General features: G+C 37.5%; 1 protein-coding gene across 6 annotated transcripts; it reads left to right on the forward strand.

Annotated features, from left to right (window-relative positions):
* On the forward strand, nt 1-24,310 carry LOC107653727 (ubiquitin carboxyl-terminal hydrolase 25-like). 6 transcript variants are annotated; one of them, XM_016440527.1, is made up of 26 exons: nt 1-238; nt 2,476-2,553; nt 2,716-2,860; nt 3,962-4,085; nt 4,242-4,404; nt 6,521-6,607; nt 7,470-7,607; nt 8,046-8,122; nt 8,421-8,494; nt 9,426-9,577; nt 10,204-10,331; nt 10,835-10,930; nt 11,216-11,380; nt 11,497-11,738; nt 11,843-11,913; nt 11,995-12,223; nt 12,845-13,066; nt 13,144-13,286; nt 14,896-15,069; nt 15,612-15,707; nt 17,430-17,608; nt 18,734-18,812; nt 19,536-19,615; nt 19,933-20,056; nt 20,924-21,119; nt 22,744-24,310. In XM_016440527.1, the coding sequence occupies exons 1-26, from the start codon at nt 197-199 to the stop codon at nt 22,920-22,922; spliced, it is 3,483 nt and encodes a 1,160-aa protein (XP_016296013.1). In that variant the 5' UTR covers nt 1-196; the 3' UTR covers nt 22,923-24,310. The 6 variants fall into 6 exon arrangements, with proteins under 6 accessions (XP_016296013.1, XP_016296014.1, XP_016296015.1 ...); XM_016440528.1 differs by having other exon boundaries at nt 13,147-13,286; XM_016440529.1 differs by lacking the exon at nt 14,896-15,069.
* The last annotated feature ends 1,562 nt before the right edge of the window (nt 24,311-25,872 follow it).

Raw genomic sequence — 25,872 nt, forward strand, 5'->3', positions numbered from 1 at the left:
GTGGGCGCGTGTGATTCAGACCCAGCTAATGGATGTCAGATGTGTTTGTACTGTTCGACTTCGTCATGGAGCCGTTGCTGCGGGGATGAGTACAGGGTTTTTCTCTTAAACTCTCCCATATTAAACTCCTCTAATTCCTGTATGCTCCGTTTTTACCCGCGAACCTGAGTCCATTTCGTCTGGAACGGAACCGGCCATGACCGTGGAGCAGAATGTCCTGCAGCAGCACTCTCAGAAGGTAACGCGCGCTGCCCTAACACACAAACCCGGTTCGGTCTGGTTCGGCCCAGTTCGGTTCGGCTCGGCTCGGCTCTGTTCGTTTGGTGTCATAAGGAGGTTTATGGGCGCGTTGAAAGTTCCAGTGGTTCAGTTTGATTGCTGAGGCCTAGTGTTAGCTTCACGTTAGCCGCGCTTCACGTTTCTGTGTTTGCTTTTATTTGCTGGACTATTTACACTTACACACGTATGAGTTTTAAATCACTTAAACAGTTTAAAACAATAAACAACTGTAACGTTACATAAAACAGCACAAGCCCGCTAAACTAAACGATAATCAGGCGCGTTTGTGCTAACAGAGCTAAAGCTACTAAACTTCCCCATCAAAACTCTCTTAAATCTCACTAAATACCCCGCAAGGTCTCTGTTTCAGTGTTCAGAAGTGTTAGGATACCTCATGTTGAGTTTGTGTTTGGTATAGCGGCTTTGTTTATGTTCTGACACCCACACTGCTGCTTCATAAAACATATTCATACTTTTGCCCTTATGTTTGTAAACATTGGGCGTTTCTTGTTGATTTGAGCCATATATTATTGTGTTGTTGTCTGTTTATTGAATCTGTTTTTAAACTTTACATCTTGTCTTGTTGGTTTGTGGTATGTTGGGTTCAATTTCGTCAGATTGTAAACAGACTTGAGTAGATGTGTAATTCATATAATCAGTTCATAAACGTTATTCTTACTGATTTGTGTGGTTATTTCATTTGTTTGTAAGCATTAGGGCTGTCTTGTTCTTCGATTTAAATTAAATCCCTAAAGATTACATTTAAATATCATATGTTTGTAAATAGGCTCTTGATGTATCTCATTTTTGTTGTATTAGTTCATTTGTTTATTTAAAAAATAGACTGTTCTTGTTAGTTTGTGTTATGTATTAGTGTTTTTGTAGATTGAAGTCAAATCTGTATGTAAACACGTCTGTTTTTTGTAGTAGTTGTTTAACATAATACATCTTAAGTGCTCACTGAGGGGTTGTTTTGGCTTTTAATAGTATAATGATCTATTTACTTAAGTAGGCAGATAATTTATCAGAGTATTATGCAGTAACTGAAGAAGTGATCTTCATGAAACTGAATGAGTTACAGCAGGTGGTGGGGAATATAAAACTATGTATTTCGCATAAACTGAAAGTAAACAGGCTGTAAGTTTCAGCAGCCCTGATTTGGCTACCAGCTTGTGTTGCTTTATCATGTTACTGTTGTGAAATACGTGGTACATGGCCCATCTCAGGGAGGGGTGTGCCACCTTGGGACGTGCATGCTCCGCACATACCACGTTTCATGTCATATCTTGAACGCAAAGCATGCAATGCATTAAAAGGTCAGTGCAGCATCCGTTAGCCGTCAGCTGTTAGTTTATGTAATGATGTCACTAACTCAGACTCATGAGGCAAACAGAAGATTGTTTGTAAAATATTCGGTAGAGCCCAAAGTAATGGTTAGATGAGTAGAAACAGATCAGTCATACTGCATTTCGGTCTAGGGAGGAGTGCCGTTCCTCCCTCTTTGGCCTGGCACAGTCTGTGTTTGACTCATGCTGTTCCTGATCGCAGCCAGGACTGAGATAATGGGCCAGTACTCTGTGTTTCCCAGCCAGAGGTTTGAAATGTTGTTCTGTTTGCTCCTGAGTGGTGTTGGTGACAGCAACCATTTGGATCCTGGTGTTGCAGAGCCGGACTTTTAATGTTTGATCCATTTGGCAACATATTCTGCCAAAAACACCCACTTAGACAGGAAGAAACATGTAAATATGACCAATACAGACTTTTAGAAGTGGGTAGTTTTGAGAATAAACAGTTGTGCTCATGGATATCATATTTATTTCCAGGGTTTGATAACACAAAGATCATAAACTTTAATACTTTCATCATACGACTGCTAAATAAATGAATAAAAGCAATAAAAATGACATTTAAACATCACAACATTACACTGTACAGTGTGAAAATTTATATTTTCCTTAAGGGATTTATTACTAATCTATTAACAACTAGTCACTAATTAGTGTTATTGATGATTAACTTTAAGCAAGCATTAGATGACTGAATGTAAAAAAAGAAAATAAGCATGTACAAATTATACATAAAATATCCTTCAATATGGAGCAGTATAGACGGGATGTACAGTCACAGCAAAGATTCAATTTGTTTTGATTTTGTCTGTTTGTTTAAAAATGTGTTTCTCCTGTGTTTTTCTTACAGCACCAGCAGACATTACTGAACCAGCTGAGGGAAGTTACTGGAACTACAGATGTTCAGCTGTTACAGCAGGCACTGCAGGTGAAATATCGGTTTCATAAACTCAGTAACTAGTATAGTATGGCTCGTATGCTTTATTTGCAACAGATTTGGTAGATGCAAATTTGATATTATTTGCTCAAAGACTAGTAGTTTTATATTGCATGTTATGACAGGTGTTTGAACATCTGTATTTGTGTCCAGGTCAGTAACGGTGACCTAGCTGAGGCGGTGGCCTTTCTCACTGAGAAGAACGCCAAGGTCCCGCAGCAAGATGAAGCCACCTATTACCAGACGGCCCAAATCACCAATGATAGATACATCAGTGTGGGCAGCCAGGCTGACACAAGTACGTATTTAAATCTCAGAACAATGATTGGCCGGAATCCAGGGGAAGGTTACACTGCTCTGTGATACAGTGCGATCAAATGCCATGACGCAAATGAAAGCTGAGTGAAGAACCAGCTGTAAATGCTCTGTTCCTGACAGCAAAAATAATTTCTCTGCTTTAGATTTCAATCTGTGCCTGAACTTAATAAGTGGGATTTTAGGATTGATACATTAACTTCAAAACTGCAGGAGTAAATTAGCACTGCTGGGTTGAACCAGAGAATTAATATTTATTCCACACGCCCTGCTGAAAGAAAAGAGATACTGAAATGAGACATCATGTAACCCATAACAGTGGGAGTTCTGGCAGCTCTCTTATAAATACAAGCACATCATCTCCGAGAGCCAGACCTTTAAAAAGCCAGCCTGCCACTTCTCCCAGCTTGCTTCAAATGATGATGAAACAATCTCTAGTTCTACTGCTGAGAAAATGCTGACAGAGGGAATGTTAGTTTGGCATGCTGCCTCGTGTTTTTATTTGAGCTCTCGACATGCGCTTAAACCATATTCAGGATTTTCTCCATCGCTGTGACAATGTGTTCTAACCTCTTGACCAGCCGATTAATTGGGTGATATTTAACAATTTTGATGTTCTCGACAAAAGTGTTCAAAATCCAGTGACCGCCTCAATTAAAAAATATATATATTTCTGAGTGAATTTTGTGTAAATGCTATGTAAAATAAAAGTTCATTTAACTGTGAAGCATGTAATATTTTTTATGTATTTTTTCATATCCCAATTTAATATGTGGAGAAAACTATTAGTCAAATCAAATTTATTTGTAGGCCTTTATACAATACAGATTGTTTCAGAGCAACTTCACTGTAATAAACAGAAAAAAATCACAGTGTCGTTGCTTTTGCATGTATTTTTAAATTCAATGTTGTTAAGTTTAATCATTATTAAATCTTATTATATACTAGAATTTTAAATATTTGTATATTTTAATATCATATATTTGTATACATATTAGATAAGTAGATAAATATAAAAACATACACTCATCATTTGCTAGTAATCCATTTTTGTTCACGTTCAATGTTCCTGTGATTGTTTCAGATGTAATAGATCTCACTGGAGATGATAAAGATGACCTTCAGAGGGCCATCGCGCTCAGTCTGGAGGAGTCGAACAGGGCCTTCAGGGAGACGGGCATCACTGATGAAGAGCAGGCTATCAGCAGGTGGGGTTTTACTTGTGCTTTTAACTTTTAGCCTGCTGAATATTTTGTATTATTGTAGATTTTTGTACAAAAAAGTGTACCACATGAGTTATTTCATAACGGTTTTATATGTGGAGTAACCAGACATGAGTAAAGTTTGGTATATTTGTGCTTCAGAGTCCTGGAGGCCAGCATCGCCGAGAACAAGGCGAGCCTGAAGCGCACGCACACAGAAGTATGGAGCGATTCACCTAACCCTCACGACAGGAAGCGGCAGGAGAACTGTCACGTAGGGCTGAAGAACGTGGGGAACACGTGCTGGTTCAGTGCAGTTATACAGGTCAGTGTCAGCCTCTGTGATTGCTTTAAAATTAGAAACACATTTGCTTACTTAAAGCTGCAGTCCGTAATTTTTTTTGGTTAAAAATGATCCGAAATCAGTATTTACAGCCAGTGTTCAAAACTATGGCCTTACTTTAGCCCGATTCACAGCGGTTAGCTTATAATACTGTTTTCGAATTTGAGTGGTACGGGTAGGTTTTCACAGGAAATTCGAGCATGGTGCTGCATCATTACGTCTGAACATAAAGAAGTTGTCCTGGCTACTAGGCTATCGCATGTGAGGATCCTGCAGGTGAGGGTCGTTTATAACCTTTTCTCACAGCAGCTGGAATAATTAAATGTATCATGATGGCGGATTGTAATCCAGAAAGGAGTATGTGTTTTATGAAACACATGTGAATGAAATTAAATTATATTCCAGTTTTAAATGTGCTTCTGATTACAGATAGCCTGGGATTACACAAGATTTGTATTTTAAAGACAACCAGTTCGAAGGGAGCATAATTTGCTTTTTGGGTTAAAAGAATTTCTTAATATGAAATTCGAATGGTATGACAATTAGAGATTAGACTGTACAGAAATTGAAATATACACGCTAATACACACTATAGGCAATGCTGATGTTGTTAACATTAATAATTTGAGAATAAAGTATAACAATAATAATAATTTGTATGGTTTGAAGCACTGGAGCCGTGCCGACTCACAACCCACGCAAGGAAGATAATTCCGCAAACAGCTGCAATTGCAGGTTTTCAAATAGAGATGGAGACAAAGAGGCAAAACTTACGGACTGCAGCTTTAATGAACTGAAAAACAACAAATGACAGCTTAATGAATTTATTTTAATTGTGTCTTATTGCTTGCATAATACTCCAGACAATTTGATTATGGTAGTCCCACGTGTGTTTCAGTCTGAATCAAGTTGAGTGGCCTTGTATTGCAGTTATTAATGCAGAGATACTGCTGTATTAGTGCTGTTAATTGCATCAGTGTATTTAATTAGGAGAGGATGAAATGAAATATGTGCATCTAGATGGTGCTGGATCATGTTTAGAGCGCTGGGGTAGATGAAATATGCCAAGAAACTATATAATAAACAACACTCAAATGTTTGGGGTCAGTAATTAAAAAATGTTTTTTTTTTTTTTAAATGACTATTAAGACATTTATGAAATTTACATTTCCAAAGAAATTTCAATTTCAACTTGAACTTTCTGTTCATCAAAGAACAGAAAGAAAGAAATGTTTCTTAAGCAGCAAATCAGCATATTAGAATGATTTCTGAAGGATCGTGTAACACCGAAGACTAAAGTAAAGTCAGCTAAAAATTCAGCTTTGCATCACAGGAATAAATTTAAAATGTAAAATGTATTATAATAAAAAAACTGTTATTTAAGCTGTAATGTTACAATAATATTGTAATAATATATTCTATTATTATATTAAAAAAATTTTTTGCATCAAATAAATGCAGCTTCAGTGAATAAAAGAGACTTCTAAAAAACAAAGGAATCTTAACGACCTCAAACGTTTAAACTGTGTGTGTATATGGGTGTATATAGTATTGCTTATTAGCATAATTGTAAGTTATTTACTATTAACAAGCATCTTAGCACATTAATAGCACTCATTTTTGTGTTTGTATATCTGCTTTTTAAAACAACTTTGAAGGTGACTTCCAAGTCCTACTAAGGCCTGATTGTTTGTGTCTGTTATACGATGTCAGAACATGAACCATGTTGATAGCTGAGTAATGATCGTTGAGTACTGTCACATGCTGTTTACCTCCTGTGTGTAACCTGACGCCTGAAGAAGCCCCCGCTCATGTAAGAAGCGCAGCCGCTCTGGCGCTCACAGCTCTGTGGATTTATAGATCTGGATGAGGAGACACTAAATGTGTAAATCTGTCACCAAAAACAATCCATCAGTCATTCACACAATGAAACTGTAGTGACACTTCAACTAAGCCTGAGAAAAATGCGTTTGCGGGAAACACATGCAGTCTTTTTAATTTGTCAAACCAACATATCATCACAAAGTTGTGTTGACATTAGAGCTGTTGCACACTGATCCCAAATACTGATGTTTATCTTTTTATCTATATTTTTCAGTCTCTTTTTAACCTGCTGGAGTTCCAGAGGCTGGTGTTGCATTATCCCCCCCCTGCACGGATGCAGGACTTGCCCCGCAATCAGAAGGTGAGATTGCCGCCCGATAGCCAGCTCACATGCCATAAGAGCTTCCATTTCTCTCCAGCAAGAAATGGTGACCTTGCTTGACCTGGTTGGAAAGCCTCAGTTACATGCTGTGAAATGATCGTACTGTTGCAAACACTGATTTTCACCTAACTGTCTGGCCTGTGACCAGAGGAGCTGAAGCAGAGGAAGTGCTTTTTCAAGGTCCCTGTATTCTAGCTGTTAAACTGTCACATCAGCTTCTGTGTTCGGCTCAGCAGGCTAGCTGCTGTCTGTGTGATTTCTTTCTTCAGTATGTTCCTCTGGGGCCCCAAGCCTGTGAACAGGGTCAGCAGACATGGCCGCTAATCTGAGTTTAACCTCATCCACTGATAGAAGACCACAGAGCCCTGGATTCATCCTTTTCTCTCTCTTTATTGCTCGTTCTTTTCATCTGCTGGGTCGGTGGAGAAGCTCTAATTTTATAGACTTTAAGCAACTAATCAATTAAAAGTGTCCTCTGAAGAAAAAAATCAGGATGATGTGATCTGGTGTAGGTTTCTGACCCCTGTATGACTTTGAGATTGTTGTAAGGCATAGATATCCTTACTTGTGAGCTGACAGACCTAACTAATAAACTCTAATCATCCAATTCCACTCAACTATTTGCCATCATACCCTATATCAATGTTAAGTTAACATACAACTCCCCAAAACCAGTGATACATTTTTATGCATTTGGCTGACATTTAATGTCAGTTACATGCTCCTTGGGAATCAAACCCATGACCTTGATGTTGCTGGTGCTATGCTCTGCTGTTTGAGCTGCAGGAACACTTCATGTGTTATTAAGGTTTTAATTTGTTCTCCATTTGCGTTCCCATAGGAGCACAGGAACCTGCCTTTCATGCAGGAGCTGAGGTGCCTTTTTTCTTTGTTGGTGGGTTCCAAGAGAAAGTATGTGGACCCATCCAGGGCCGTGGAGATCCTCAAGGATGCCTTTAAGTCCAGTGAATCTCAGCAGGTAAGTTTCTGTCATTTACATACAGTATGTAGTCTTAAAGGTACAGTACACCTTAAAGTCTTAGAGATCTTACAGTAGTAACAAAAAGAGTTTCATTCCAAAGATCACTGAATGAGTAAAATTGTGATGTAAAATGAAATTATGACACTTTTGGTGCAATATAAAAAGTAGACTCATAAGTGGGCTTCAGGGAAAAACAAAAATGCTGCAAAAATAGGTGCACTTATTGAGCTCTCAATATTTGTGCCAAGGGTCAATCTGTTTTATACACTCAGCATCATAGATAAGCCCGACCTTTTGATTAATTTGGTACATGTGACCGCTTTAATTTTGGACACATTATTGAGAGCACAGACAAGGTTTTCTAGGACCAATTGAGTCCAGTTAAAACAAGAATACATTCGTTCAGGGTTTGAATTGGTGTGTTTGTTTGTACAGCAGGATGTGAGTGAGTTCACCCATAAACTCTTGGACTGGCTAGAAGACGCGTTTCAGATAAAGGTAGAGGAGGACAGGTAAGACCATATACGTCCCACCAGAATATCTGATGACGCATTCACAAGCTTTCCACTGTATCTCTGTGTTCCTCTGTCATATCAGTCAGAATGATGTATGACCGCACCACAAATTCAGCTGGAACAGACATTAATGATGATTAATGTGGTACATTAACCTGTATGACTTCAATTAGCACCGTTAAATACACGCTGAAGACAGTCCTCATGTGACTCCTACAGCCAAAGGACACCGACTCCTCTAGTTCAGATCATTTCCAGCACCATGTGACTCCATGTTTGCTCTTGTTCTACACAGAGAGGGAGAGAAGCCGAAGAACCCGATGGTTGACCTGTTTTATGGACGTTTCCTGGCTGTGGGCGTCCTGGAAGGTGAGTATTCATCGGATGAGTCTTCTCTCCTAGTTAATGAAAAGTGACCTTGCGTTAATGTGATGTGGAGAACCCAAGTTCTAAAACGAAGTAATGGTTGTTGATGTGTGAGTGGCGTTGGGCTTATTATACATGACAGCACTGATCATAGCTGGTTACATACAGACAGTTTAGTCGGTGAACATTTTACCTTGTCAAGATGTTAGAATCTTAAGATTTCCTGCATGTGCACTTGTCTTGTTCATTTTTGAGTATTACATTTATCAAAATATTCCTGTAAATCTAGTAAAACTTCACAAAAATGTACTATTTTTGTACATGTACTAATAAGCACATTGGCATTCATACAATAAGTGTAGGGTCAGTAAGACTTTAAAAAATTGTAATTGTAGTCAGCAAAGATGCATTAAATGGATCAAGCAATGACATTTGTAATGTTACAAAAGATTTCTATTTTAAATAAATTAAAAAAAAAAAAATCACGGTGTCCACAAAAATATTAGTCTGCACAACTGCAGCACTGATCATATTAAGAAATTTTTTTTTAAGCACCAAATGAGCATATCTGTATGATTTCTGAGGGATCATGTGACAATGAAGACTGGAGTAATTGCTGCTGAAAATAATCAGCTTTGAATAATATACCCAAATAATAACAAATGTAGTGTAATTCAAGTAAATCGTGCATGACGGGAGCATGTAGTTATTTCATTTTTACGTTTGTGTACTGCATAAAGCATTTTTGGCCACAACCAAAACAAATTGGCATGTTTGTTTGGGTATTTTTTTCTTGTGCATGACACACTTTCACAGTCCCGTATCCATATGGTGGCCGCTAAATATAGAGATTACACTCATAAGATTATCATTATGCAGAGCACGTTGCGGAGCATATTTAAAGACAATGATGTGAGTTTGTGTGTTTTTACAGGAAAGAAATTTGAGAACACTGAGATGTTTGGGCAGTACCCTCTTCAGGTGAACGGCTTTAAAGATCTGCACGAGTGTTTAGAGGCAGCCATGATAGAGGGAGAGATCGAGTCTGTGCATTCTGCCGAGAATTCCGCCAAATCAGGACAAGAGGTTTGTAGATACAGAGGTTGTCTCTTTTTTTTTTTTTTTCTATCCCAGGGCACCAAAATCTGCTCAAACATATAAAACAGTTCCTTTTTTAAAGATATCCCTTCTGTTTGCTTCTGTCCAATCAATCTTTGAGGTGAAGAAAAAGAAAACATGTGACCTCTGACCGAGATGTTACATAATGGCTTTTCAGTCATCAGTGCCGCCCTGGGCAGATCCCTTTGCAGGAGATTCCCTGGTGTACATTATTCTGGGCACCAATGGGCTGGGATGTTAATGAAAGCCCAGCACACTGTGTCTCTCTCAGGGCTCAGAATGTGATCAGGTCACCGGTCTTCATTCCAGCTGTCAGCATGGGAGGCGGAGCTGGGATGGGTCACATGGATGGGCTTTTCTTGGAGCATGCTGGAGTTAAAATACTACTAAACACAGATTTCTGGAAAGTAAATAGTTTTAAGAAATGGCAAGAAAATTCTAGATTCAGAGAAAATGGAGTGTGAAAATTTGTATCAAATTCATTTAAAGACTTTAAAGTAATTTTCTCACTTTCATTGATGTCATATATGGGCAGAGAAGACATTTGGCTTTAGTGTTCTTATATACTAATTTTTGGTGTGTGTTTTTTCCAGCACTGGTTCACAGAACTCCCACCGGTTTTGACCTTTGAACTGTCAAGGTTTGAGTTTAATCAAACCTTGGGCCGACCTGAGAAGATTCACAACAAGCTAGAGTTTCCCTCCATGCTGTACATGGACAGGTTAGTGCTATCTCTTTTTTCAATGTTTATACTTTCTAGATATTTTTAGTTTTTTATATTTATGTAAATGTTTTTTAAATTATTTTTGTCTGTTTTTGAATATTTTGTAAGATGTGGGAAAATCTCACATTGTCTTGAATCATTTCCCAGTGGTAATCCAACCAACATCAATGGTGTCATTGTAATATTTGCGTAATTGTTTTTTTTTTCTTCCATTAATTAGCATGCTGATTTTTGATTAGCCTATTCTTTCTTGCATTGATTTTATTTTATTTTTCTGGTAGTTTTCTAACCTTGTCTAGTGCACTTTGAGAATCCAGAATTAAGAGCTCCAACTCATTTTCCGTGAACAGAGTAAAAAGTCTTTGCTCATACCTGTATTTTAAAGTGGACTTGAACATTTTTTGTTTTGGTTTGTTTCAAGTTGTTTCTTGATTCCTTGAGCAAATACTAAGGATTCTGTATATGCAATGCAAAATACTTATGTCTGCAATTGATTCCAGGTACATGGACAGGAACAGAGACATCACGCGGATAAAACGAGAGGAGATCAGAAGACTAAAGGAGCACCTGACCGTTCTTCAGCAGCGACTGGAGAGGTTTGTTAACTCTATTTAGCCTCTGCCCTGATCTAGAAATAACTTGCTGTTAACTTACATAGCAGGAAAATCTCAGCTTTCCACATGAAAGAAGCTTTTAGATTGTTAATGAAAATATGAAAGTCACATGCTTTGTGATTTGTGACTTATGCATCAGTTGTGACTGTATTTTTCATGAGTAACAGAATACAGACTGACTAAATGTTTCATATGTTTCTGCTGTCAGTTCATAGAAAACTAACCCTCATTTGTGATCCGTTTTTCCTAAAATTCTCTCTGTGACAGGTATCTGAGCTATGGGTCAGGGCCTAAGCGGTTTCCTCTGGCTGATGTTCTCCAGTTCGCCATGGAGTTTGCGTCCAGCAAGCCTGTGTGTACATCGCCTGTGGAGGACATTGATACAACAGCACCACCTGGTGCCACGACTGCACTGCTGCCACCTCCAGCAAGGCAAGTTTTTTTCACCTGTCTCAAAACTGAAAATTTATTTAGAATAGCTCTTGTTTTTTTGCTAATGCAGTACATTTATGAGATATTAATAAAGTGTTTTTGTGCATGGACTACAGCACAGGGGAGCAGCCGGATGCATCTGTCCCACCCGAGGGCTCCGGCTCTGGTCCACAGGCCCAGCAGCAGCAGCAACAGCAACAACCGCAAAGAGTTTCGATCCATAAACCGTTCACTCAGTCTCGTGTGCCGCCAGATCTACCCATGCACCCTGCCCCACGACATATCACAGAGGAGGAGCTGCGGGTGCTGGAGGGCTGTCTGCACCGCTGGAGGAGCGAGGTGGAGAACGACACCGGGGGTACAAACGCGCATGCATGCAAACATATGCTTATACAGCCCGATTTCTGTTTCCTGTTGCTTCGGGCTTTGTACATTTACATGTTTCTGTCTGGTGTGTGTCAGATCTGCAGGCCAGTATATCTAGAATCCACAGAACCATCGAGCTTATGTATTCTGACAAGTCCATGATGCAGGTGAGAAGCTTTTTGATTTTTCAGATTGTTTCAGAAATGACCCCAAAACGAGTTTGTCTTGTTCATGATGATGCGTTTCAGGTGCCGTACCGGCTGCATGCTGTTTTGGTCCACGAGGGTCAGGCTAATGCAGGTCACTACTGGGCGTACATCTTCGACCCACATCAACAGCGATGGATGAAATACAATGACATTTCGGTGACAAAGTCATCCTGGGAGGAGCTGGTGCGAGACTCGTTCGGTGGATATCGCAATGCCAGCGCATATTGCCTCATGTACATTGATGATAAAAAACCCTTCCTTATTGAAGGTAACCTAATCTTCATATGCAAATTTATTCATTAAGTAGTGTCTTATGAATAATCAACACAGCTAATGAGCTGAGTAGTGAAATCTAAAGGCTTCAGCTTTCTATTCAAAGATAAAATGGAATTGGTGATCAATTTATTAATTAAAAAATAAAAATGTAAGTAAATTACTTTTCAAATTGCAAAAATAAATATGTCTAAAATAGTGTATTTAGTTAATCAATTTATTAATTTAAAAATTAAATACAAAAAATGCAATTTAAAGCACAAAATATTTTATTAATATATTCTTTTATTGTTACAAATATGATTTAAAATAAGATTTATTTACATTTTTACTTTTTAATTAATAAATTGATTCCTTATTTTTAAGTGACACTCCAAGTCTTCAATAGTTTATTTATTTGTATTTTGGGTACAATTTGTCCCGTTGAGGGTGTTTTCAAAGAAGCATTTTTTTTTTAAGTGTTAAAATTAAAGTGTTTTTTAAGGTGTAGGAATTGGTTTCAAACTGTCTGTCAAAATCATATTTGGCTTAATTAAAAAAAAAATAGCAGGTAAGATACGTTCTCATTTAACTCCATGTGTGAGAAATGCTGACTCCATGCTTCTGTGTATCTCAGAGGAGTTTGATAAAGAGACAGGGCAGATGCTCAGCGGCTTGGACAAGCTCCCTCCTGATCTGAAGGAGTATGTAGAGGCAGATAACGAGCTCTTTGAGAGGGAGATGGAGGAGTGGGACGCTCTACAGGCACGCAAACTTCAGCAGGAGAAACTGGCTCTGGCCGCCACCAGTGTGGCCGCCCAGCCCATGAGCACTGAACCCTGCCCTCCAAATAACACAGGTGAGCCTTTCACATGTCTGAATCTGTGTCCATACCATCTGAAACAACTGTCCTGAGCTCATTCTCTGCTCTCTCAGCAGCCCCTCAGCATGACCCAGAGTACATGGAGCAGCAGTTGCCCACCGGAGACTCCAAACACCTGCAGGAGGACACGGAGAGAGCCATCAGCAAAGCCGCAGCTGAGCATGATGAGAAGAGTCCAGAAGCCCTGCTCAACACAGTAAGACATACATAAACACATGATGTACAAGGTCTGAGTCCTTCAGACAGTTCTGGAGACCAAAACGCTCTTTAAAGGGTGCATTTAGAAAGTTCTGCTGTTCTGTAGTTGGATGTAGGGCAAACATTCATGTCTACAAATGAAGAAATGCCAGTAGGTTTAAATTGTGTGTATTTCTTTTGTAGGATGTGAAATTTGTGTTAGTTTTCATCTCATACTGTTCATGCTTTTTCCATCTGTCTTATAAACACACTGGACTTTGGGTATTTGGTTCTAATCACTCAAATATAAAAAAAAAAAAAGAAAGAAGAAAGAAAGAAAAAAGCTCTTTATCCATGTGTTGCATTTGTGCTTTGCTTCATCCATTAGAATAATGTGCAATTTTTAAAAAATAATTATGCAGTCATTTTCTTATTATGCAAATAAGGTTCTTCATTCGTTATATTACTCATTATTTACTGTAGATAGAGAAGTGCATGTAGCTTTAGCTGATGAGGTTCTGTGGGTTTTGCTGACGATTAAGATTGGATTGACACCAGCCTCCAATATTTCAGTACTGATACTGATGAAATGTCAATATATATAATTCAATGTAAATAATTTGTAATATATTTTTGTAGGTCATATACATTCAGTTTTTAAGGAAAAAAATAAATTGTAATTTTTCAAATTATTTGTGTATTGTGTTCAGCAATTCATTTGTAATTCATCAATAATTAAATGTAAATATTTATATTCTTGTAGGTGACATTTAATTACGTTTAAGGAGAGTAATTTGTAAAACAATTTGTATGTGTAGAGTTTTGCAACTCATTTGGAATTAATCAGTAATTATAATACATTTCATTCAAATTTTATTTAAATATATTTAATAGTGTTTAACTATTTAATAGTAATAGTTATTTTTAAGGAAAGCAAAATAGTATGTTGTACATTTATTTGTATGTTTTGGGTTTGACAATTAATTTGTAATTCATCAAAATATTATTTAAAACTATAATTAAAATATTTTAAATTAATTGTTTTTCTTAAACAATTCAGTTTTAAGTAGAGAAAACAGTAATTTGTCAAATAATTTTATGTGTTGTGTTCGGCAATTCATTTGTAGTTCATCATCAATAATTATAATAAATGTATATTAATTAAAAGAACACATAGACATTTTACTCCCCACGTAGTTTCATTCATTCATAAGTCATTCATAAACTGTCTCAGAGGTTGCATTTGTCATTAGTCATCGAGCTTGTCTCATTTCAGAAAAGTCAAAATGAGAGTAGCAATAGTTTGATTTCCCTGAAAAAGCAAAAAGGTTTGGGGCGGAGCTATTTGTGTGTTCAGCCAATCAGAAACATTATCCCAAATGAAATTGGTGATGCTAGTGGCAGATAACACTTAACACACTTTCGCTTTAAAGTACCAAATCTGGTTAATAAAAAAACCAGGACAGCTTGTATCAATGATCTCATTGAGATTAATAATGGTGGTAAAAATAATAAATAAAAAAGAAACACAAAAGATTAGAACTGGGTTAGACGCTCTCTCAGTACTTCTGGCCCATTTTCTCTTTCGGAGAGCTTTTTTTTTTCTTCTCTCTTTCTGTCTCTCTTAGTCTCAGTCATCACATCCCGACAGCGAGGTGACCTCTGACCCCTGTCCTCCCCTTGACCCTGAGCAGGATGACACCGCCTCCTCTCCGCCCGCACCTCAGCGGGTGGTTGAGGTGGCCATTCCTAATGTAGGAACCTTTGTCATTCAGTCGAAGGAGGGAGGTTATGATGATGAGGTAGAGTCCCAATAAAAAGAGTTTGGTCATGAGCGTGCAGCCCTAAAACTCCCAGCATCTTTTTCACAACCTGCTCTGACATGCCAAACCCATTTCAGATTAACATTATATGCAAGTTACTCCCAGTGGACTCCCAAATTACTAACGTTGCCCCCAGTAAAACGTTACAAAAGAGGAAACGTCCTGTTTTGCCTGTCTTTTCTTTCTTTTCCTTCATGAAGCATGTAGCGTAGGCTTCAGATCATTGTGTTATTTATTTTCACTTTAATTTACCGTCTACACAGCTAACTATGGTGTTCATTACTTATTTAAAGAAGCAGAAGACACATTAACCTGCATGACGATCCTGTTTTGAACGTTTAATCATCTTCAATGCTTGACGTTGAATTAGCTTTTCTGTTCTAAGCTAATTCATTTACTTCAATGGGTTGGCTTGAGTTCGTTCAGTGGTGGCTGATCTGTGGTGTGATTGGCATGCGGACTGGCCAATGAGAGTTTTGGAGGCATGGCCGGTGTAGTAATATCCTTCCCTCCTTGGGCAGGCGATGATGACCCCAAACATGCAGGGTGTCATAATGGCCATTGGCAAATCCAGGAGTGTTTATGACAAGTGTGGGCCTGAAGCAGCGTTCTTCAAGGTACATGACCTGCTGCATGCCACACCCCCTGTGCATATCATTAGCTATTTGACCACACCCCCTCCCTGAGCATCTCATCATCTCTGTGAGCTCACTTTTTACACTGCAGGCTATGGAAAAACCCTCTGCATCCTTTTTTATTATGCTGATAGGGTTCTTTATTTATTATAATTATTCATTATCTACTGTGTGTAGGTTTTGCTGACACCTAAGATTGGATCGATAGCAGCCTCCAGTTCTTTGGTATCAATAGTGATGAAATGAAATTAGTGCTGTCAATATAAAATTCAATGTCAGTTATTCGTATTTATTTATTTATTGTAGGTGATAGGCATTCAGTTCTGTTTAAAGTGAAAAAACTAAATATTAATTTGTAAAATAATTTGTATGTGTTGGTAATTAAATTAAATATTTGTATGTAATGTTTTATATATATATAATTCCCACTTTGCTGTTCAGATCAGGTATTGAAACCGTTCAAAAATGACGATCTTGAGGTACCGCAGTAGTTTTTTAGTATTGGTTTACTTTGTCACCATCTGCTGTCAGCTGAATGTAATTGCTGCTGTGTGTTATAAAAGTTTATTTTTTTTTAAACCAGCATTGGTTTGGGTATCTTTGGCTATGCAGTATTGTGTACTTCACACAACATAGCAAACAAAGTTGAGTGCTAATTAAAACTTTTAAAGACAACTCAATTTAAGACAGCAAGTGGTAAGTGAGAATTGTGGACAGAGTGTGACTTTTTAAGATTTTATCAAGGGTCTACATATAAAAAATAGCCTTTCGGCTAATTGTGGCACTTTACAGTCATGTTAACTAAAGGTGGGGTAAGTGATTTCTGGTAGCCAATGTTGATATTTCAAATCACCAAAACAAACACGCCCCTACCCCAAAAGGGTCTCGCCCCTATTTTGATAGCTCCGCGCCACACATACGAACGCAACCCAGGCAACGATTATGACACACGAACATATTCAAGCAAAAGCCAGCATATATTTTTTCTGTGAAACAAAGCAAAACCAATGTTTCTCACCTATCGAGAAGAAACAAAGCAACCTCGGCGTCCGATCGCAGGCCTTCCCGCTCCTTGAGTTCTCTCCAGCTCTGGAAAGCTGATCCGTTATTTACATGGGTCCTACTTCTTGCCTTATCGTAAGCCTTCTTTTGTTCCACAGACATTTTCCTCTTTTGTTTTTTATCCGCCATCTCTATCTTTCTGTCATCGCTCGGCTCGGCTAATGTCCGTCCTGTGCACTGAGCGCTCTCTCGCCCCTATCATGAGTAGACTGACTGCTCCTTACTGCTGATTGGCTACAAGTTTGTTTTGGTACTCGGCCTGACTCTGTTTTCTAAAGCGTTTTTGAAGAAACACATACCCCACCTTTAATGTACATTGCCCCTGTAAATAAATTTAAACTTAATGGTTTCATTTGCAGATCTCAATAGGCCTCTGATTTGTGCCTTCACTTGTTGTCCAGCTGTGTATTTTCACTCTGCACGCAGGCTGTTATTTCTACAACTAAAGAAGTTTGAGTCCCATTCATTACAACCACATGCACCAAATCAGTCATTACTTTTTTGTATCTTCTTGTGTAGATGGAAAGATTCAATTATTTTCTTGCTCATGTGCATTTCTAAATAAATACATCCATCTCTGCATATCTCTAACTCTTTTTATTTCTTTCCAACTGTCTCTCGACTTCTTTCTATCTCTAACAGGCGATGAAAGTAGAGTACACTCGTTTACTGAGGTTCGCTCAGGAGGACACACCCCCCGAGAGGGACTACCGATTGCATCACGTCATTGTTTACTTCATTCACAACCAGGTGCCCAAAAAGATTGTGGAGAGAACTCTGCTCATGCAGTTTGCCGACAGAAACCTTGGCTTTGATGAGAGGTATGAGTCATATGAATCTTAATAAAATTACTGCTTTGTAGTCTGTATTTTTATTTATTCTATTAATATTTAATTTCATTTTGTTTTTCATTAAGTTTTTACTTGATTCTACATCAGATCATAAGGATTTTATACACACAAAACAAAACTACAGTTTTCATTTTTTGTAATTATTTGAAGACACACTTGTATGAATGTCATTATATAATATTATGCTCAGTTGCATTCATTTGACAGGATTCCCATCATAGAAAGCCTGAAAATATTAGGCAATTTTAAAATGAGATTTCTAGGCCTGTAAAATTGAATGGAAATGAATAAATTCACATTAATTAAAAAAATAAATCATGACTTGAGATTTTTTTCTAGTTATGCTCCATTTTCTTCTCACATCTTCAAAAATCATGAAATTCAATGGTCAAAAGCTGTGGGAACCTTGATTTTTTATTTTGATGTTTTTTTCAAACATTTATTAATATTTTTTGTAAAAAAAATCTTTGTGTCCAAATACTTAAACCACTGTATTTATTTAACAATATTTCTAACAAGTTTGGCTCTGAAATTAACTTTAACTTCACTTATGAATGGCGATTGTATTATACAGTTAGTTGAGCCTCAAATTGACAAATATAAAAGACAAGCATATAGACACACACAATGCTGTAGCTTGACAGGACCGCCTCACTGATAACTGATTGATTTTAGAAGAAGTGACCCCTCTTCCAAAGGCCAGTTCCGTCTCGAGCCTCCCAGACTGGCACAGACAGTAATTATCAGCTCGTCACAGCAGTCGCTGCTGTTTCTGATCATTGTGTTACCAAACAGCTTCCTGTCTGTGCGCCCAAAAGGCTTTTGTCTCGCTACGCAGTCTCGAGTGCCTCCAGAGCAGACTGCACGCTCCGGTGAAGAATGTGATCCATATTCATAAGCAAATTGATTTTTTTCTCCTCTATTTTGAGCGAAGTAATTAGATTGATGTGCGCGCTGCCCCAGATGCGACGCTCTCTTTCCATTTTGTTTTGGGTAATAAAGTATGATTCATGGCCAGAGAATGCAGCTCATTCCTGAGAGCATCTCATGAGTCACGCCTGAGCTCTAATGTGGCGGCCCTGTTCTTCCCTGCAGGTGTAAGAGCATCATGAAGGTGGCACATGCTAAACTGGAGCTCATTAAGCCTGACGAGGTGAACGTGGAGGAATACGAGGTGAGTGAAGTGTTTCTGACTTAGGTTTGGCTGCTGTTTGAAATTGAATTGTGAATGATAAGTCAGTTTCTGAATTAAATTGAACTGAGGTTGGAAACAGGATGCAGAATCCTCCTTTGAATTATGTATTTGGGTTTTGTTGCAAATACAAAAGCTTTTGAGTATGTTGATTTTCTTTAAAATTGCAGTTTATGAATTCATCTTCCTGGTGTTACAATTAAAAGTCAGCTTCCACTGAATATTTCAATTTTAAAAAATATTCTGAAAAAAAAATATATAATTATATAAGAAAGATATACAAGGAAATATCTAATATTTTTGTTTACCTAATATATGTATGTGCACTGTGTATATTTATTATGTGTATACAAATGCACACACATGCATGTATATATTTAAGAAAAATAAGTTATGTTTATATTTTAAATATATTTATATATAATATAAATGACATGAATATAAATATATACATGTAAATATTTTTGAAATGTAAACTGTATGTGTATGTATTTATATATACATAATAAATGTACACAGTACACACACATATTATGTAAACAAAAACTTTTATTTTGGATGTGATTAATCGCACTTATGGTACAACAGGGTTGGTGAAATCATGCAGTGTTGTGGATAAGGAAGCAGTTTGCATGTTCTCACTACTTTATTTTTAATTGTACTTTGTCATTTAAAAATGATCTTATGCTACTTCTTCTGGCACAGATGTGGCATCAGGATTACAGGAAATTCCGCGACACGACAGTGTTTCTATTGATCGGCCTGGAATTATTCTTAAAGAAAAGGTGAAGCTTTTGTCTTTTAATTCTTGAATTTTCTTTTCATTTAAGATGGACATTCTGTCGATCGAAACAGATGAAATGGAGGAAACAGCCCTTACCAGAATCCTTTTCTGTGATATCACCACTAGATGGCAGCATATTCTGCTTTATCAACTCAAAACAGAACTAAAAACTAAAAGTTGCCACAGTCAAGAAACATTTATCTTGTAGCCTTTTACTAATTTCCTTATGCTTTATTAGGATTGCATATATATATATATATATATATATATATAAATTAAAAACCCATATTAATATGATTTTCATTTATTTTATTGCAGTTACGTGGAATCATTGATGTACCTGATCTACGCCTATCAATACAACAAAGAGCTCCTGGCAAAAGGGCCGTACAGAGGCCACGACGAGGAGCTGATCGCACATTACCGCAGAGAGTGCCTGCTAGTAAGTAAATCAACCACCTCCTCTTAACCCGGATCTACGACTAGCTCAAACTGTGCTCCTAACAGCTCTCAGATCAGTATTATTTGTGCCAATGCACACGCTTTCCTGTAAACATTGTTTCTAACACCAGTGACTGGAACAAATCTGGTTAGTATTTCAGTACAGAGTGCATTAAGGGCAATAGTTTGCATATATGTGGTTTTGCAAATACAATTTGAATAAACATTTTATCTGTCAAGTCCAAAATGCCTTTTTCATTTCCTGTCAAAGTTTCGCTTGGGGGTGCATTTTTCATACTTTTATGGCATTTGGATTCACTTAGATTTAAAAGCTTCTAGTTGAAGCTTCTAGTTGTTGCTGTTGGAAATCAACTGTAATGAACATTTGCTTTGACTTTACAATTCACTGCCGTTCTCCCCATCTATGTACCCGGTGACCCCCACACAGCCATTGTGCTCATAATATAATCATCAGTCCTGGAATAGGAAGCGTACTGGGCTCAGTGCGTAAACACATTAGCAGGAAGCACGTCGTTGTCCTTGTTTCACCTTTTGCAAGCGCTGCAGAGGCCTTAACTTCATCTCAAGCTGTGCTGTTTACCCTCTGCTCACTTTAATTGAAAATACTGCTAACATTGACATAGCTTATGTGCTGCAATGTTTTTTTCTTTTTCGCATTCTAGCTAGTTGCTCATTCCAGTTGAGTGGCGAAAGGGGTTAGAGTTTACCTGCGGCATTCAAAGTTTGAAAGTGTTTAATTGCATAGCAAAGAACATCAGCTTTTTGCGTCAATAAAAAACGTTCTTGGATGTGGAGGATGTTTCTATGTATTGATATTTGTGGGCTCTTTTTTTTGTGTGTCTCGCAGAAGGTGAACGAACACGCGGCTGCCCTCTTTGAGACAGGCGAGGAGACTGAAGTGAACACTGGTCTGAGCATCATGAACGAGCTGGTGGTGGCGTGTATTCCACTGCTGCTGGTGGATGAGATGGAGGAGAACGACATGGTGGCTGTCGAAGACATGAGGAACCGATGGTGTTCATACCTGGGCCAGGAAATGGAGCGTAAGTCTTAGGGGTGGGAATTTTAATTTTATTCACGGGGTCACAATCAGCTCGATTTAGAAATCAAATTCAGTATTAAAGCTTAGTACAAAAATAACAATTCTGAACATTTTCTGGATGATAGTGTTCAATGTGAGTTTCAATTATTTTTCTAACCTTATATGTATGTGTCATCTATTACTGTATGTCAAATTCTTATATTTAATCAGTAAATACAATTAGAGTAATAAGAGACTATAGGGCTGTTACCAATCAAATTAAACCAGTATCGAAATAAGCCACATTTGACACGGAAATTGCATCTGAAGTGGCATTTAGATTTATTTGCACAGACTTTAATGCACCTCAAATGTGGGATAAATGCATTTACACTGCACTTGCAATTGCATAAATAATACTATAAGATTGTTTTAAAAAAAGTTTTACTTTTTTTTTTTATTTATTTTTTTTAAATGTAATGATTTTAAAAATGACATTTTTTAAATGTGAAACTAAAATTGACAGTAGGTGGTGGCAAGTATTAATGAGTAAGTCATTGAATAATTCATTCAAACAATTCATTCAAAACAGCAGATTCATTAAGAAACAAATTCTGCATTTATGCCATGTCATCATTACTATAATTTCAAGATGACAACATATGACATTCTACTTGGAGCTGTTCACATCCTTGGACTCGGAACTATGGCACTATCAATGCCTAAACATGGCGCCTAATGAATCTGACATGGTCAGGTGGTACAAGTTGTAGCTCTCAGAAAATTCCCAGTTCTCAAGTTGTAATTACGAGTTCTATGAGGACGTGTACGCATTTTACAAGTTGGTATCTCGTAATCACGGTAATTACGATATGACGTGAATGTACCTAAAGCAAGTAACTGGCTGCATCTGAAATCGCATACTTCCTTACTATATTGTAGGCAAAAAAACAGAATGTGAAAGAGAAGTATGCCAGAATTCACAGTATTCATAGAAGAGTAGGCAACCCACCTACCCAGATTACTTACCTCTTCCACCGAGATTCAATAGTGCACATTCAATGGACACTTTACTATCCCATGAGGCCACAGGAGAGGATTTTGTGAATGGCAGTGAAGCAGCAACTGACTCTTAGTAGGTCACATGACATTGACAACATGAGGAATGTAGTGCATTCATACTATATAGCACTTTCTTTTAAAGAAATTATTTATTCAAAAGAAGTAAGTAGGTCACATGACATTGACAACATGAGGAATGTAGTGCATTCATATTATATAGCACTTTCTTTTAAAGAAATTATTTATTCAAAAGAAGTACCTACTGAGAGAGTATGCCATTTCGGATGCAGCCACTGTTTTTATGAATAAATCATTGAATCACTCAAACAAATCCTTTACGGATTTATTCAGGAATGAAATACTGTTCCGTGTTGCAATGGTTCTGATGTGGCTTTATTTGGAACTATTTTCTTTGTCATTGAAAATATTTTCTAAGAGACTACATCATGTTTTTGTGAGTGAGTGTATTCTCTGAACTTTCCGGGTGCTGCACTACTCTTGCAAATGACTTCCACCTTCTTTGTCAACCGCTTTCTAATTAATAGATAATTGTTCCATCTCAAAATTGTCTTTTTCTTCTCTAGCTAATCTCCAGGAGAAGCTGACCGACTTCCTGCCCAAGCTGCTCGACTGCTCAACCGAGATCAGAAGCTTTCATGACCCTCCCAAACTACCTTCATACTCCACGCTGGAGCTGTGCGAGCGTTACGGCCGGGTCATGACGTCACTCACCCTGAGTCGAACCCCTGCAGACGGCAGATGAGCTGCGCAGACTTCATCTCCCCTCAACTAACACATGCCTTCCTTAAAGCAGGGCTTTCCCAAACCTACCAACCTTTCCTTTCTCTTTTGCTGCTAGAGATTTTACCTTATCCTTATCGGTATTATTAATATTATTTTGAGGATTCTGTTATATTTTAAAGCTAATGCAACAGTAAGAATGGTGTGAAACTGAGCAGAGACGAAGAAGAAGCATTAGACGGATAGTTCACTCAAAAATAAAAGTTTAGACATCATTTGTTTACTTCATGTTGTTCCAAACCCATATGAAAATGAGATGTCTAGCAGAATGTTCAAGCTGCTGGGACCAGGGACAGCTGTGGTTGGAAAGAAGAAAGTTATATGGACTCTAAAATACTTGAGGGTAAAGAAATGAGGCTGAAGTTTCATTTTCAAGTGAACTATCCCTTCAAAGCGAAGAATGCTATCATGTTTGGTGCTTTAGACATTGGCGCATGCAGCTTTAGGTTTGTGAAACGAGGTTGAGGATTAATTTCAATATTTTGTTTTATTTTAGTTTTATTTTCCCTCATCTTCCCCTTTCACATGAGAAGCGGGTCAACCTGCCGCGCCGCCCTCAGTTACAGTGTTACTGCATTGTATTGTTTTGTTTTTTCTAAGGACGGTGAGTCAAAAAGCTGGAGGCTCTCGGATTGGTCTGCGGACCTGACGACTGGGACTTTAACACAAGTTTTAAGTGCTGTGGTTGGCAGCCATGGGACATACTGTGGCTGTTAATACATTGAGAGAATAAAGTTTTATTTATGGCTCTTTTAGGCCAGATACATATTTTTTTAAATGTTCCTCCTAATCTTTATTGAACTTCGCATTGAATGAAACTGTGCTGTGCTACTTTGGGTATCTCAAAGAGAACGGAGTATGTTTTCCCCATGGACTTGGATAGATTTGACTGCATCTGAATCCTTTTTAGAATCTTCCTGAGTTTGGTTTTCCATAAGAAGTTTCTTAGATACAGAAAAAGCCAGGTATTGAGTAAAAAGGCACAAACAGTACTGCTTTCCCAAAGAATACTGATAAGAACACGGTACTATACTGAATCTGTCTTTCACAGTCCATCGCTGTGCATTCATAGTACAATGTGCCGAGTGAACTTGCATTGTTGCATTGCTAGCTTCAAGGGGGATTTGATGCCAAGCATCAACTAGAACTGAAAGTTTAGCATTCACACTGGTGGAAAATTCCTGAATGGACGCGCACTCAGCATTACCATTGTACATACACCCTTATTTGTGTCAAAAAGTGATTTGTTTTTTTGTTGTTGTTTTTTTTTTGTTGATCAGAGCAGCTTGTTCATCACATATGACTTTAAAGGCTATTAAACAAAGCTGACACAAATAAACAAACCAAAACCCACTGTAAATGCATGATTCTCTCTGATTTAATGCACTGCTCCACAAGTGAGTGATTTGGGGGAGGGGTGTATGACAGTGGCCACGCCTTCCTCACGTTTGACCACACCCACACTTTTATTGCACTGCTGTAAATTCCTGTTTGATGCAGTTTTTTATCTTTTCATAGGTCTTCTGGTCATCATGGTGCAATACATTTGAGCAATTCTAAGAAGCCATCTTTAAAAACTGCAAGCAGGCATAGGCTTTCTAGGAACAGTTTTATTGTATTAGATTTCTGCCAGAGCTGTGCACCCAATGACCCAATTTAGAGATAAATAAGGTCACTGATGGCTAGATACAGAGCAGTCACTTTATCACAAGATTAACCAAAGACTTGTTTGCTAAACAGAGAGGAATGAATGGAATGACTAAAGGCAGTACATACAATTTCTTCTGTGTGGATTAACTGCACACAGTAATCTATTACCCAGATCCAGAATAAAAAACTCATTACTGTACGTGTGCATTAACTGAAGGTAAGACTAAATGTGTTATTAAAATCAAGTTGCATTCATTTTTTTTAAATTAGTATTTGACAATGCTTTATTCAGGTAAAAACTACAATCAATAACAATAAAAAAATACATGAAATACTGTGTGAGATTCGTATAGATTTAAGTGATAGACGTTGCGCATGAGGTCAGTTTGGCGCGAAACAGCGTAATAATCCGCGCCTAGTAATTTGACACCGCTGAATTCGCAACAGTTTTACATTCTCTAATTTTAACGACAGTTGTTATTTTCTTGCAACAAAAAGCGGTCATTTATCTTTTCTGGATAATATTTAGGCCAAATGAGGGACATTTCTGCCCTGACATGAAGGCTACATGAAGATTTTTAGGAAGGTAATGAGTGACTTGTTTCGTTTCTTTACTTCAGCTCAAACTAAACATCCTAACTGACAACTGAAATACCGAACTCAATCATAACATTCACAAAAATGAATATCATAAATAATGTTATCATCTCAAGTTTGGATGCTGACGACACTTGAAGAATCAGGAAAAGATTAATATGACACTCAAGAGGAAGCTGGTTAGTTTGGGGCCAAATTTTGGTTTGTAGTTATTTATAAACGTAGCCTATTTAAATATTTTAAAATTTTCCTTTTTGTACTGGTAACAGAATTGAATGAATTTGTTTAATTTTATATAAATTTGTGTTTAAAAAAACAGAAAAGTTATGAGAAATCTTCCTCACAGTTGTGGACTTAACAAAACTTTTAAAGCTTAAGTTTAATAAGACATGACTATATGAATGTACATTAATTCATAAAATGTGAAACATTATATAATGTAATAATGTTTCTTAATAACATTGTTACATTTTTTTTCTGAATGACAACCACACAATAATTCATAAATTGATGTTTTCCCACCTTACAAGTTTTGCAGTTTTTCTTATTGCCTTTTTAGGAATATATTAATCCAGGGCATCTGTATTCCCCCAGTATTCATAATAGTGGTCGACCAATATGGGTTCAATAGCTAATTCTTCAATTATTACATTTGTTCCCTCCTG

This window comes from Sinocyclocheilus anshuiensis, unplaced genomic scaffold (assembly GCF_001515605.1).
Source record: "Sinocyclocheilus anshuiensis isolate Anshui unplaced genomic scaffold, SAMN03320099.WGS_v1.1 scaffold315, whole genome shotgun sequence".
Lineage (NCBI taxonomy): Eukaryota > Metazoa > Chordata > Actinopteri > Cypriniformes > Cyprinidae > Sinocyclocheilus > Sinocyclocheilus anshuiensis.